The sequence below is a fragment of the Ceratotherium simum genome, chromosome 9 (assembly GCF_057802395.1).
Source record: "Ceratotherium simum simum isolate JZ-2026a chromosome 9, ASM5780239v1, whole genome shotgun sequence".
In the NCBI taxonomy this organism is placed as follows: Eukaryota; Metazoa; Chordata; class Mammalia; order Perissodactyla; family Rhinocerotidae; genus Ceratotherium; species Ceratotherium simum.
Genome location: NC_141908.1, coordinates 53828258 through 53842116, shown reverse-complemented (window position 1 = coordinate 53842116; position 13859 = coordinate 53828258). Strand labels below are relative to the sequence as shown.

Below are 13859 nucleotides of genomic sequence, written 5' to 3'. Positions count from 1 at the left end.
CTCTGTTTTTGATAAATATCACCACACCCACCCCACACCCCCACTCCCTCCCCCCACACTCACATCCCCCTTTAAATCCATCCTTGCATTTAGATGTCTACTTTCCAAAGGAATTTCTTCTCTGGGCTCATCCTGATCCCTTGATAGACCTGTCCTTGGAAGTTAGTGTATCCTCTTCCAGGAAGCCCACAGCCCTCCATTACAAAGGCCTCCCCAGCGTGTGAAGCCTTCGCTGCTAAGGGGCCTCCCAGTGATGGGCCCTTCATTTTTCACTTGGGGAAACTGAGGCTCAGAGAGGAAAAGTCTCTTGCCCAGGCTTCCATGGGACACATTGATAGAGCCCATCTAAGGTTGGAACCTATTTGGAAGAACAGACCGTTAATTAGCTCACTGCTATTCAAAGTGTGGTCCTCCACCTGCTGGTTAGAGTCCCCAAGGAGGTAATTACAGACATTGAGAGTAAGCATTTAGAAACTCAGAGCAATTTGATAGCGGTGTTATGTCTGTTGTTTCTAAGATTGGGTTTTGTGTGTCTTTTTTTTTTTTTAACTAATTCATTTCTCTAATAACTCATTGTTATTTTACAAAAGTATCAGTCCGTGATGGACTGAAAATTTTTTCTTAAAAATTGGTCCTTCAATTAGATAAGTTTGAAAAGCTCCGATCTGGCTAACATAGCAGGGTTCATTTCTATTTCCCCAAAAATGTAGGCTGTACCACTGTTGGATAGTATATGACTCAATTTTTTTTTATTTTAATGCTCATGTGTTTATTTTCACGTGTGTTCTAAAAATTATAACTAGCACACCCAGAGTTTGAGTGAGTTAATTTAAAAGAAAACGTTCACTGAAAAATAGTACAGTAAATGATATAGTAAATTGACTTCATGAAAAATATATTTTTTAAAATTTTATTTATTTATTTTCTTCCCCCCCAAAGCCCCAGTAGATAGTTGTATGTCATAGTTGCACATCCTTCTAGTTGCTGTATGTGGGACACGGCCTCAGCATGGCTGGAGAAGCGGTGCACCGGCGTGCACCCGGGATCCGAACCTGGGCCACCAGCAGTGGAGTGCGCGCACCTAACCGCTAAGCCATGGGGCCAGCCCATGAAAAATATTAAATAAATAACACAGGTAGCATGAGAAGATAACAAAAATCATGAAGGTTGTACCAGAATGATTGAAGTTTGGGAAACTCTGGTTTATCCTATCAACTCATTTCTATCCATTATTACCTGACTAAAAGCAAGATCCTAGAGAAAGAGACTATAGAGATGAGAAAAGGGAAAGTTAGCTTGGTGGCCATGATAGGACACCATCTAGTGAACAGTGCAGTTAAGGGCCCTGGACTGCCGTGTGAGAGAAGTTAGCACCCAAGGGGGTCAGGTGTCAAAATACCTTTTGAGGCAGAACAGGAGGCCAGTGAGGGTTGTGGACTGAAAATCGTTAAGAGATCCAATATAGACACCTCACTTAACTTCTCTGGGCCTCAGGTTTTTTTCATCCTTAAAATGAAGACAATAGGTAATTTTAAAAGCCCTTTCCAAGATGTCCAATGTATGTTGTTAAGTTATAAAAACAAATTGCAGAGTAATAGAGGATGATCCCATTAGCAAAAAGGAACTGTAAATGCGAAGAGCATTTCTGGAACTGACTACAAGAAGCTCTTAACAGGCTTGCTTCAGAGGAGTGTTGGGGGCCAATGTGGAAGGAGCATTTTATTTATTAATTCTTTTTCTATTGAGATATAACTGACAAAACATCGTATAAGTTTAAGGTGTACAACATGTTAATTTGATATATTTATGTATTACAGTATAATTACCACTGTAGCTTTAGCTAATGCCTCTATCACATCATGTAATTGTCACTTCTTTTTTGTGGTGAGAATATTTAAGATCTGGTCTCTCAGCACCTTTGAAATTTATAATACAGCATTGTTGACTATAATTACTACACTGTACATTAGATCTCCAGAACGTATTCATCTTCTAGTTACAAGTTTGGACCCTTTCACAACGTCTCCCCAATTTGCGAAGGGGCGTTTTAGATCCCACATTTACCCTCCCGTCAGGTGATAGGGAAGACTCTGGAGTCAAATTGCCAGGGTTTGAATCCCAGCTCCTTCTCTGACTAGCCAGATGACTGGGGCAAATGATTTCACCTCCCTGGGCCTTAGTTTCCTTGTCTCTAAAATGGAAATAGTGACTCATGGGGTTTATGAGAACTAAATCAATTAATACACATAAAGTGCTCAGAACAGTGCCCCTCCCATAGTAATAGCTGTATAAATGTTAACTGTTATTATCATGAGCAAGTAATACTTTATAATTTCATTATTTCAAACCCCTTCCAGCTTAGCACACAGAGATTCTCTATAGCCTACATCAGGTTTTTTCTTAGCCCTCCCTCTACCATCCCTGCCTCCAACAATGATAAACAGCTGGATGACATGTGAAGCTAAACTTCCCAGGTTTCCTCCTGTGGCCCTCACTGGTGCCTCTGAAGTCAGATCCCTTCAGAAGGGCTGGGGCCAGCCGAGAAGGACTCTCTGCCGGAAGGACTTTTGGGTTTGGGGAAGCTGACTCTCCCTGGGACCAGGCCAGACCAAGCCTGTTTCCCAGTGTGATGGACACAGGCACGTGCCTGCTTCTGAGTTCACATGCAGAGCCCTCAGTGCCCCCACTCCCTAAGATAACCCTGAAGAAACAAGATCCCAATTCACGGTGAGGTCTTCACCAGGAATTCTGAAAATATAGAGAATACCCAGACATTTAAAGCAGCCCCTTTGTCTGTCCTGCAGTCTCTGTGAGTTGAGCTTTCAAAGGGATTAAACAGCAGAGACACCTTAGGCCAAAGGGACATGAAGGGACTTTTAGGGTAATGGAAATGTTGTATCTCTTGATTGTGGTGGTGGCTACACGATTATATATGTTTTTCAAAATTCATAGAACTATACACTAAAAGGGTGATTTTACTATATGTAAATTATACCTCAAATGAGCAAGAAGAAAACTTTGGCAATGTAAACAGGGAATTATTTTCTAAAACTTTGGTGGATTAAAAAAAATACAGCTGACCCTTTTTGCTAGAGACAATTTTCCCCTTGTACCAGGTTAGTTCTAAGAGATAGGAAGGAGAAGCTGTTCTTCAGGGCACATCCTAGAGATTGAAGCCTCGTCGTACCCTGCAGAATCCTCTCAGGCTTAAAATTCCTGTCTCATTTCTCCGCCATCCAACCCTGGCTCTGTGGGTTACGGCCAGATTGTGGTCTGAATTTTCAGAGACTTTTATCAGGGACTGACTCTTCCTGCATTAAAAATGAATGTAATTTATTGCTGCATCTGCTCCCAAACGTCTGAGTCTTAAAAAGAACGACATCGGGTCTAAAACTCATGGAGAATTTACAACCTATCGCCAAGAACCTTAATAACAAGCTTCCAATACTCTAGCTGGCCCTGCTTGAGGATTGCAGCACCTGATTTTAATTCAAGAGATGAATATGTGTTTGCATGGTTACCTTTCAGGCCAATACAGAAAAGCCTACCTTGAATAAATCAGAGCAGGCTGGGAGAAATGCTCTTCTCTCAGACATCAGCAAAGGGAAGAAACTAAAGAAGACAGTCACCAACGACAGAAGTGCACCGATATTGGACAGTAAGTACAAAAAGTTATTTTCCATGGAGATAAATGGTTTATGGCCTAACAATCAACCCTACCCTTCCCACCAAAAAAAATTTTTTTTATTGGTTAACAACAGCTGCAAAGCTCGCAGAATAAGGGACTGTATCACTCTTTGTAGGCCAGGGCTCCGGCTTGAGTTCCCTCTAATGCTGCAGGAAGCCAGTATAATAATTCTTTGTCCAAGAAACACACAGCAGCAATTCTCTGAATTATTCACAACACTTTCTGGAAATTAACCCCTTGTTCCTCGCGCCACAGATCAAAAGGCAGTGTGAAATATGGAAAGAGCCCCAGCCTTGGAATCAAAGGATGTGGGTTCCAGTCCTGGCACATCTATCACTTAGCATCTCCAAGCCTTATTGTCTTCATTTGTAAAATGGAGACGATAACACCTGTTCTACTGCCCTCACAAGTTTGTTGAGAGCATCAAATGAGACGATGCTTGTGAAAGTGTTTTGTCTGGAATGTGTAATTCAATGTAATTCAATGTGTAAGAGATGATTATTAGGAGCTTGGAGAGAGAGGAAATGAGATCACAACTTTGCTTATCTACCCATCGTAAGTCTGAGATACTTTCTGGAACAAGGCTGGGTATGTATAAACAAACAAGTACCAGCACACAGGGCTACTTATTAACATTTACAACAGAATGAAAATTTATACATGACTAGAATCTACTGGTAGTTAATAATCAGGCCTTGAGACTATCTCCTCACATTCCTAGATGTTTCCACTGCCAGCCAGATGTCCCCAGAATTTATCGTAGACCACAGATCCCATTTGGACTCAATAGGAAATAGACCAACCTTCCAAAATTACCAGAGGGAGCTTTGTAGACAAGTGAATAGTGATGCAGGATTTTAGCCAAGTGGAGGATTAGAAGTGCTTAGGAGGAATTTCTAGGAAAAGTGCCTAATGGGTAGAGAAGGAGAAGGATCAGAGTTAAGTGAGAACATCGGTATGGGAGGAAAATGGAAAAGAGGAAGACCAAGACAAAGGCCTTTGAATGTTGCTCTGTTACCGGGCAAGGTGGTGCAAATGGGAATGCACCACACCTCAAAAAGGAACTGTGGGGTCTTTGACTCTTGACTTGACACAGTCTTACCTGTAGGTCAAAATGCCCACAAAACTAATATGGTTATTATATAATCAGTCTCTTAGTCCTCCTGATGCCCATGACAAGGTTCTCCCTTGGGGGAGCACAGCACTTATATCTGGGGAGCCTTGGTCCAATGACCATCGAGTCGTGGTGCCTGGTATGGGTCCAGAGGAGCTCCACAAACTGCCGACCTCTAGGACAGAACCCAGCAGTTCTCTCCACTACCAGAGGGAGCCTAGGCTCTGGAGAAGTGGATTGGAATTCCCTAGATGTTAAAGGAGACTGAGGCCTAGTCCTGAATCCACCAGTGGAAACTCATATTCTTCAAGGTCCACTTCTCCTCCCGTTAAATGGAAACAAGTGTTAGTTCCTCTCCCTTCCAGCTTTTCAGTGATATTTGAGAATGCACTTTGCTTGCTGGACACAAGATGCAACCAAATGCATGCCCTTGTTGTCCATCCACTTAAGTGGCCACCAATACTGTTGTAACAAGCTCTTTGCAAGTGGCAAAGTCCATCCATGGTTTTATATTTGTTTGCAGGTGAAACCTCTTTGGGCTCTATGTCAAAATGTTGACCATGGTTATGCATGATGTAACTCTTGAACTCAGCCTTGTCCTGCAATTTAATCACTAATAAAGTGACCTGGAGCCAATTAGGTATCCTCAATGACTTGAGCTTCTCTATCTGAAAGATGCACAAATGTTCCAGGTTAAGAACACTAATGGATGATGTCTGATAGTGCATCGATCTCTTTACCATGTAAAGGTGTCCTATGTAAATGCAGTATTCCAAAATGTATCATTCATTAATGAATAATGTTTGAATGACAAGGGCATTATTAATATTATTGGCAATAATAAAAATTAGTAAAAATTTTAAATTTTATGTGGAAGCAATTTGGCATACACTTCAAGAAATTATTCTTCTAATTTGATTCATCTTGTTAGGTAAAGTAATTTTTGTGAGCTCACTATCAGATTATTTTTTCTATCAGCAGAGCTTCCATAAGTATCCCAGAAAGCTCCACACCTAGAAAAGATACAGAGCTAACACAGACTTATAATAAATGAATCTAATCCAGAAAAAAAGAAAACACGAATAAAATTAGAACTCAGAAAATGGATAAAATAAGAGATTCAAAGCAGATTTTCTAAAATTAAGGATGCTACAATGAAGTTATATGTTAAAGAATTTTGAAGTCTTAAATTTTCTAATAAAAGCATCAGTTTACCAAAATTCACTCATGAAACCTCAATGAGCAAGGAAAAAGTTGAAAACTTTATCAAATTATTTTCTCTCTAAAAAGCTTTAGAGCCAGATGATTTTATCAGTAGATTCTTTCAGATTTTAAGAAACAGCTGATTCAAATGCTGCATAAATCATTCCTAAACACAGGAAGAGATGGAAAGCTATCTGATAGGTGCAATGAGACTAGCACGATCCTAATATCAAAACCTGACAAAGGCAGCATATACACAAGAAGAAAGCTCATCTGTCAGTGTCCCAGGGGACAGGTGGCAATGTCTGGAGGCATTTTTAGTTGTCACAACTTGGGTGAGGGAGGGGCTCCTACTGACATCTAGTGGATAGAGGCCAGGGATGCTGTAAACATTCTACAGAGAGCAGGACAGCCACCCACAACAAAGAATTATCTGACCCAAAAGGTCACTAGTTCCAAGGTTAAGAAACCCTACTGTAGGGGCCGGGCCTGTAGCATAGTGGTTAAGTCTGGCACGCTCTGCTTCGGTGGCCCAAGTTTGGTTCCTGGGTACCACTCGTCAGCCGTGCTGGGGCAGTGACCTACATATAAAAATAAAAGAGGAAGATTGGCGCAGATGTTAGCTCAGGGCTAATCTTCCTCAAGCAAAAAAAAAAAAAGAAACCCTACTATAGACCACTTATGATCATAGATGAGAGGATACTAACTAAAAAACCAAAAAATCTAATTCAATAGTATATTAAAAGAATAATTCACCCAGACCAGGGCTCATCTCATTTTTAATGTTAGAAAGTCTATACATCCATTATATCAAATAAGGAAAACCATATAATCATCTCAGTAGATCCTGAATAGGTATTCAATAAAATGCCATGCCACAAGAAAGTCTTAAAAACCTAAAATAGAAGGATCCTTGCTGACAATGCATATTTAGAAGGAAGAAAAAAAAGTATTTCAAACCAATAGTCATATTATGTAATTTTGAAACATTAGAGGCATTCTCATTAAAATCAAAATATGCTTTCCTTTAGCAACATTAATAGTTTACATTGTATGGAAGTTCAGTCATCAAAGTAATTACTTCTATAAAACAGAAATAAGATAAGATACACAACTATTAGAAAAGAGGGGGCAAAACTTTTCTTATTTGCAGACCATATATCTACTAAAAAATCCAAGATAATAAATTTTTTGCAAATTTTAATTTAGAAAATACAGAAAAGTAGTTTATTAAATATCAAATGAAATTTCCTGATGCCAATAATAACCAATTACAAAATATAGGAGGAACACATTCCTTTCACAATTTCAACAAACAAAAATGTCTTTGGGGGCCGGCCCAGTGGTGTAGTGGTTAAGTTCGAGCACTTCGCTTCGGTGGCCCAGTGTTCATAGGTTTGGATCCCAGGCGCGGACCAACACACTGCTTATCAAGCCATGCTGTGGCAGCGTCCCATATAAAGTAGAGAAAGATGGGCACGGATGTTAGCCCAGGGCCAATCTTCCTCAGCAAAAAAGAGGAGGATTGGCAACAGATGTTAGCTAAGCGCTAATCTTCCTCACACAAAAAAATGTATTTGAAGTAACCCTAAGAAGAAGTGTGTGTGACCCATATCATGAAAATTATAAAACTTTACTGAATAAATCAGAAGACATGGGAAAATATACCATGTTTCCTTAAAGTCTAAATATCATAAAAGTATCAGTGCTCCCAGATTAATTTGTAGATCTCATGTAATAACTATTAAAGACTCAACAGTGTTTTCCAGGAGCAGAACTTTAAACATTGCTTAAACTCATAAAACATACATACACACAGAAATGGTTAAGAGACAACTTTTTAAAGAGGGTATAATCATGGCTCTCATTAAGATAGAAAATGAACATATATCAAAGATTTTATTTAGGTCTTTAATTAATGAGGGAACCAGTATGATGTTATGAGTTCAAAGGAGAATTCAAAGTACCACACATGTATAGTCAGATAGGTGCTGAAATGAATTTACAAATAGGTGCAAAACAGGTCTATAATCAGTTGTGTTCCACTGAACACCAATTTGCATTTCTGTGGATAAATATCATTTCCATTATTATCAGTTTTCTATAACTTACAAAGTTGTAAAATAGCTCAAAGACAATGGGAAATAACCCAGAAGGCTAGACGGGACACTTAGTAATCTTTTTCTTCCTTCTTCTTCCTTCCTTTTTTTGTTTATCCATTTCAAAATTTTTCACAATTTTTTGGAAATAAATGCAAAATAAAACAGAATTTTTGTACCATTTCAAACTGCAAAAAATGTTTTAAATGTTAAAGCCTCCTATTGGGCTTTATTATATTAAAAAATTGAAATCAACCTAAAAGGCCATCAGATAAGTAGATGGCTAAATAAATTACAATACATTCATATTCTAAAACATGATGCAGTCCTTTAAACTCATGTTTTTAAAGAATATTTAATGTTATGGGAAATGCTAACAAAGTGTTAAGTGAAAAAAGCAGGCAAAAAACTGTTCAGTGAATTTGGTCTTAATTTTAAGAAAAAAACATATAAAATGAAAAAATACACCAAAACACTGGGTATTTCCAAGAAGTAAAATTATGGGATATTTTTTCTTCTCTTTATTTTTACTGTTTCCTTTCTTCTCACCTTTTATTGCATCTCCCCCTCCCTTGGGACTTGCTTTCTTTGCAGTTTCCTTTATTTGCCAAATCTTTGGATATAGAACAAATAGATATTAACTCATATGGCAGCTAGCCAAGTGTGGGGTATGGGGGCAAGTCATCATCTATTACTGATTCTTCTGCCACTGGGCCTGCGACTGCCCTGGAGTGGAAAGAAACTGAAATCCTGCATTTTAATGAAATCCCAGTTGTCCACCATGGGCCTAGGTTCCGCCAGCTCCATTTTATCATTATTGTTTACTTGGGCTAGGACTGGGAAGTCTTCTAGTGGGTGTTTTCATCCATGTGTTTTCTCCCTTCTCCAGAACCTAAAGGAGCCGGTGCTGGTGGCGGTGGTGGCTTTGGTGGAGGCGGTGGTGGATTTGGCGGAGGAGGTGGCGGCGGCGGCGGCGGCGGCGGCGGTGGCGGCGGTGGAAGTTTTGGAGGGGGTGGACCACCCGGTTTGGGAGGACTGTTCCAGGCTGGAATGCCGAAGCTGAGATCCACAGCCAACAGGGAAAGCGGTAAGGAGCGTTTCCTTCTCTTAGTAACTGGAGACGAGGCAGAGTTTGGTGGTTTTGAGGCTTGGCGTCCCCTCTAAGGCACCGTGCCTTTTAAAACATTTTGGATTGCTTGCAATGTTAACACTGTTTTATAAGAGACACTCTATTTAGCCTCTTTTTTTTTTTTAATCAGGATCAAACAGCTCCATCGAGCTGTTAAATATTCGCCTGGTGTCCTTGGGGTAACTTGTACTTCTTTGTACTTTTCTAAAGGGTGAGCTAGAGTGGGAAGAAAAGGAAGGAGCAAATGGAACTTGCCACCCCTGGAAACTCTGCCTGGTGACCTGGCAAATTCAGCTTTCTGTGTGAGGTAGTCTGACCCAGCTGTCTAGTATAGTAAATACTTGGGAGCCACATTTCAAACACACTATGGAGCATGTCACGTGGAATATAATTACATATCTCACTAAATCTAAAAGGGCGTTTTGTATGACAGACATTTGGCATTTTAGGGCCAGTGATTCAAAGTGTTCTCTGCAGGGAGCCATGGAAATGAGTCCTACGGGATTGTCTATGAACCTGATGGCAGAGAGAAAAGTTGAACCTGGTCATGCCTAAATAAAAACCCTATACAGTCTCTCCTGACTACTACAGAAGGTCAAGAAATTTTACCATAAAACTTTCTTTTTTAATGTTTCTTGGATTAGAGGAATTTTATTTCTAATTCTATGATCTTTTAAAATGGCGCTGGGAAAGTGTGAAATTCTCATGTTCCTGTGAAGATAAAGTCACTGAATCTTCAGGGTTAGCTGACTATTTTAGTATTGGATGGTCAAAATCTAGAAAAAGACTCAATAATATGAGAGATTCTATCTTGTCAGGCCTGCATTTAAATTTAAATTTATTTATTTAAAACCTGCCAAAAGGATTTGAGGCATCTGACAAATGTATACATTCAGTACTTTAACAGTAGGTGAAGAAATTAGGGCAAAAGACAACTGGACGTAAAATAATAAAATGAAGATGGAATTTATGCAAGTGCACAAAATGGTGTATCAGAAGTATGTGTGTTCATAGTGTACTATCCACATGATGGATCCCATCCATGTAATGTATATGTGGGTAGTAACTGCAGCTTTAATCTGAACTTGGAAGATACAACTTATCATAAGTAGGTGACATAGAAATATTCCACACAGTCAAGGAAAATATAGCTTTTTTTCTAGTATTAAAGTCAAAATAAAAAATTCTTTCTAGAGTTCTTGTTACTCCACTGTATAAATCCATCCAAATGTCTCTTCTTATGCCTTGGATAAAATCTGAACTCCTTCTGGCCTACAAGGCTCTTTATGACCAGTCCTTGCTGTCCACTCAGGCTCCATTTCCTAGGGTTCTACTCCATGCTTACTGTACCCCAGATAGATGGGCCTTGGTTTTTTAACTTGAAGCTCATTCCCACCTCAGGGTCTTTGCAGCTGCTGGCCTTCTGCCTGAAGCACCTATCTACCTCCTCTCTCCATGGCTGGCCTCAGCTCAAATGTCACATCCTCAGAAGAGCCATCCCCAACCATCCCATCTATCCTGGCCTCTCTAGGCACTCTTCATCGCATCAGCCTTTTTTAGTTTCTTTGTAGTACTTATAACTATCTGAAAATATTTCTATGTTTACTGTTATTATTTATCTCCCAAACACGAATTCAAACTACAGGAGAGCAGGATCTTTTCTGTTTTGTTTACTCTTCTGTCTCTAGCATCTAGAATAATGGCTGGCATATAGCAGGTACTCAATCAATATTTGGGACATTAATTAGCTCATGGTTGAGGTGGTAGTTTTCAGGCTAACTATTTTTTGAGAATTAGCTTGGGTTCCAAGAGATTCTGGGGGGGTGGTTTGAATGTTTCCATAACTTTGGTTCCTTCTTTTTTTTTTTATTTTATTTTATTTTATTTTATTATTATTTTTTTTGTGTGAGGAAGATCAGCCCTGAGCTAACATCCATGCTAATCCTCCTCTTTTTGCTGAGGAAGACCGGCTCTGAGCTAACATCTATTGCCAATCCTCCTCCTTTTTTTCCCCAAAGCCCCAGTAGATAGTTGTATGTCATAATTGCACATCCTTCTAGTTGCTGTATGTGGGACGCGGCCTCAGCGTGGCCGGAGAAGCGGTGCGTCGGTGTGCACCCGGGATCCGAACCCGGGCCGCCAGTAGCAGAGCGCGAGTACTTAACCGCTAAGCCACGGGGCCGGCCCTTTGGTTCCTTCTTTAGTTCTTCCCTTTGTTGAACCAAAACAGTTTAATATTCATTATGTAATAGGGATATTCTGTCCTGCTAATATTGAAGTGGAAGTTGACTGAGTCGGAAAAAAAGTTGTATAGTTGCCTACTTTTTTGCAGATTAAGACCATCCACTGGTGTCAACTCTCTCAGTTAAACTTTGACAGTTTCTTTTGCCTTTCTTAGTTCTTTCTTATTTCTGTCATAACTCTTCCATTATATTTTTCCACCTTCTCTTGAGAATTTCTCTTCAAAGGGACTAGGTAATTATAAACCAATGTTACTGCAATAAACAAAAAATTAAAAAAAAAAAAAAAAGGGACTAGGTAAACCCCCCCGTATAGAAACTTATATTGGGATAACTAATTTCTTCACCTAAGATGGCTAAATTATTTTCCAAACCTGAGAAGTACAAGGGCGGGGGACAGGGATAGTGATGGGGAGAAGAGAAAATCGTTAGCAGAAATGCCATGTACCAATGCCGTCCTGTTCTTGTCCTCTTGTAGCAAATAGGGATCTCTCCAGAACTCTTACCAACTTCATCCTGGTTCTTGACCATGCATAATGCCGAGGGATCTCTCCAAAATCCTTTTGAAAGATGACAGGTTGTAGAATCTGAGACCAGAATGTAAACAGAGCTGTGATCTATTCCTTTGCCTCCAGGAAGGACCATCCAAAACCTAATTTATATAAATAATAGTTACCTATAGTTTATAGCATCTAGGAAAGGACTTGCAATAGCAGGGAATATACTCTAGTTCTCTGATTATCTTTAAGATTCCTAATTTTCTTATTGAATTTTTTTTTTCCTGTTCTTCAGATTCCGGAGGAAGCCGACCCCCAGTTTTGCCACCAGGAGGAAGATCCACATCTGCCAAACCTTTCTCGCCCCCAAGTGGCCCGGGGAGGTTCCCTGTGCCTTCTCCAGGCCACAGAAGCGGACCCCCAGAGCCTCAGAGGAACCGAATGCCTCCCCCAAGGCCCGACATGGGCTCAAAGCCTGATAGCGTTCCCCCTCCAGTACCTAATACGCCAAGACCTGTTCCATCAAATCTGCACAACCGGGGGGCCCTACCAGTGCCTGGGGCCCCCAGGCAGCCCAGCCCTGGGCCAACCCCTCCCCCTTTCCCTGGAAACCGAGGTGCTGCTTTTGGAGGAGGCTCCATACGTCAGACCCCCTCCAGCTCCTCCTCACCCTTCTCCAACAGGCCTCCCCTGCCGCCTACCCCGAGCAGGGCCTTGGATGACAAACCCCCTCCTCCGCCTCCTCCATTGGGCAACAGGCCCTCCATCCACAGGGAAGCGGTCCCACCTCCTCCCTCTCAGAACAGCAAGCCCCCGGTGCCTTCCACCCCTCGGCCTTCCTCCTCCTCACAGGCCCCACCTCCACCGCCGCCACCCAGCAGGCCTGGCCCTCCTCCCCTGCCTCCAGGTTCCAGTGGCAGTGACGAAATCCCAAGGCTCCCACAGCGGAATTTGTCCCTCACTTCGTCTGCACCTCCCTTACCTTCACCTGGACGTTCCGGCCCTCTTCCTCCTCCGCCCAGTGAGAGACCCCCTCCTCCAGTGAGGGACCCACCAGGCAGATCAGGTATGGCAAGACATGGGGTGAGTTGTCTCCCTACAACCCAGCCACCCAAATGTCACTAATAATCGTAAACATGAACAGAGTCCAACAAAAGCCTAAGTGAACTTGCAGACTGCTTCAATCTTTTAAGTGACATTTAACACGTATGATTTCATCTTGACCTCATGTAAACCTCTGAGGAAAGCGGGGCCAGTGCTTCTGTCCATGTTTTAGAGATAAGGACTGTGTAACCAATAAAGTTAAGTGATCACAAGCTAGTTAGTAAAGAAGAGGCTAGAACTTTCGTCTACCATCTCACCACTCTACTACCTTGCCTCCCTAAAGTGAATTTCAGCTGTCTCAATTGGGGAGATAAATTCCCCTCGCCTGCAGGAGGCCCCATTATTCCAACAAGAAAGGCAGTTATTTAAGAGCTGATGAACTTCTCTTGTTCTTCTCATCTGTCAAGCTTTGAGGCTACTTCCCTGGTCATTAAGACAAATGTTGAGAGTCCCTTTTGCTATTTGTTAATGTCTCTGGCACATAGATCCCTTGGAGAATCAAATAAAGGTATAGGCTTTCTCTTCATAAAAATGCTCATAAGCATAAACTCAAAATTTGCTTGCTATTTCATGGATTGAACTGCTGAAGCCCATCTGTGCCCCCCGCCCAGGGCTGAGAAACCTGGATCTAAGGAAAGAACTTTCGGAGTATGAAATGAAATGTGAGGATCCCCCAGAGTTTGTACTCTCTCTCCTAATTATAATAGGCACTTTTTTGTTTTACAGTGGTTTTTGATGGATTCAGTAGATGTACTTTTTAAATTTAACCTTATCATACACATACA

The 13859-nt window shown here is 41.1% G+C and overlaps 1 protein-coding gene across 4 annotated transcripts in view; it reads left to right on the top strand.

Moving 5' to 3' along the window:
* The window catches only part of WIPF1 (WAS/WASL interacting protein family member 1), a 116356-nt gene that overhangs the window by 91131 nt on the left and 11366 nt on the right, over window positions 1-13859 (top strand). For all 4 annotated transcript variants that reach the window (XM_014784635.2, XM_087435408.1, XM_014784634.2 and 1 more), the window contains 3 exons: window positions 3529-3658; window positions 8994-9191; window positions 12266-13036. In XM_014784635.2, coding sequence (XP_014640121.1) covers window positions 3529-3658; window positions 8994-9191; window positions 12266-13036 — 1099 coding nt within the window. The remainder of the gene's footprint in view (window positions 1-3528; window positions 3659-8993; window positions 9192-12265; window positions 13037-13859) is intronic.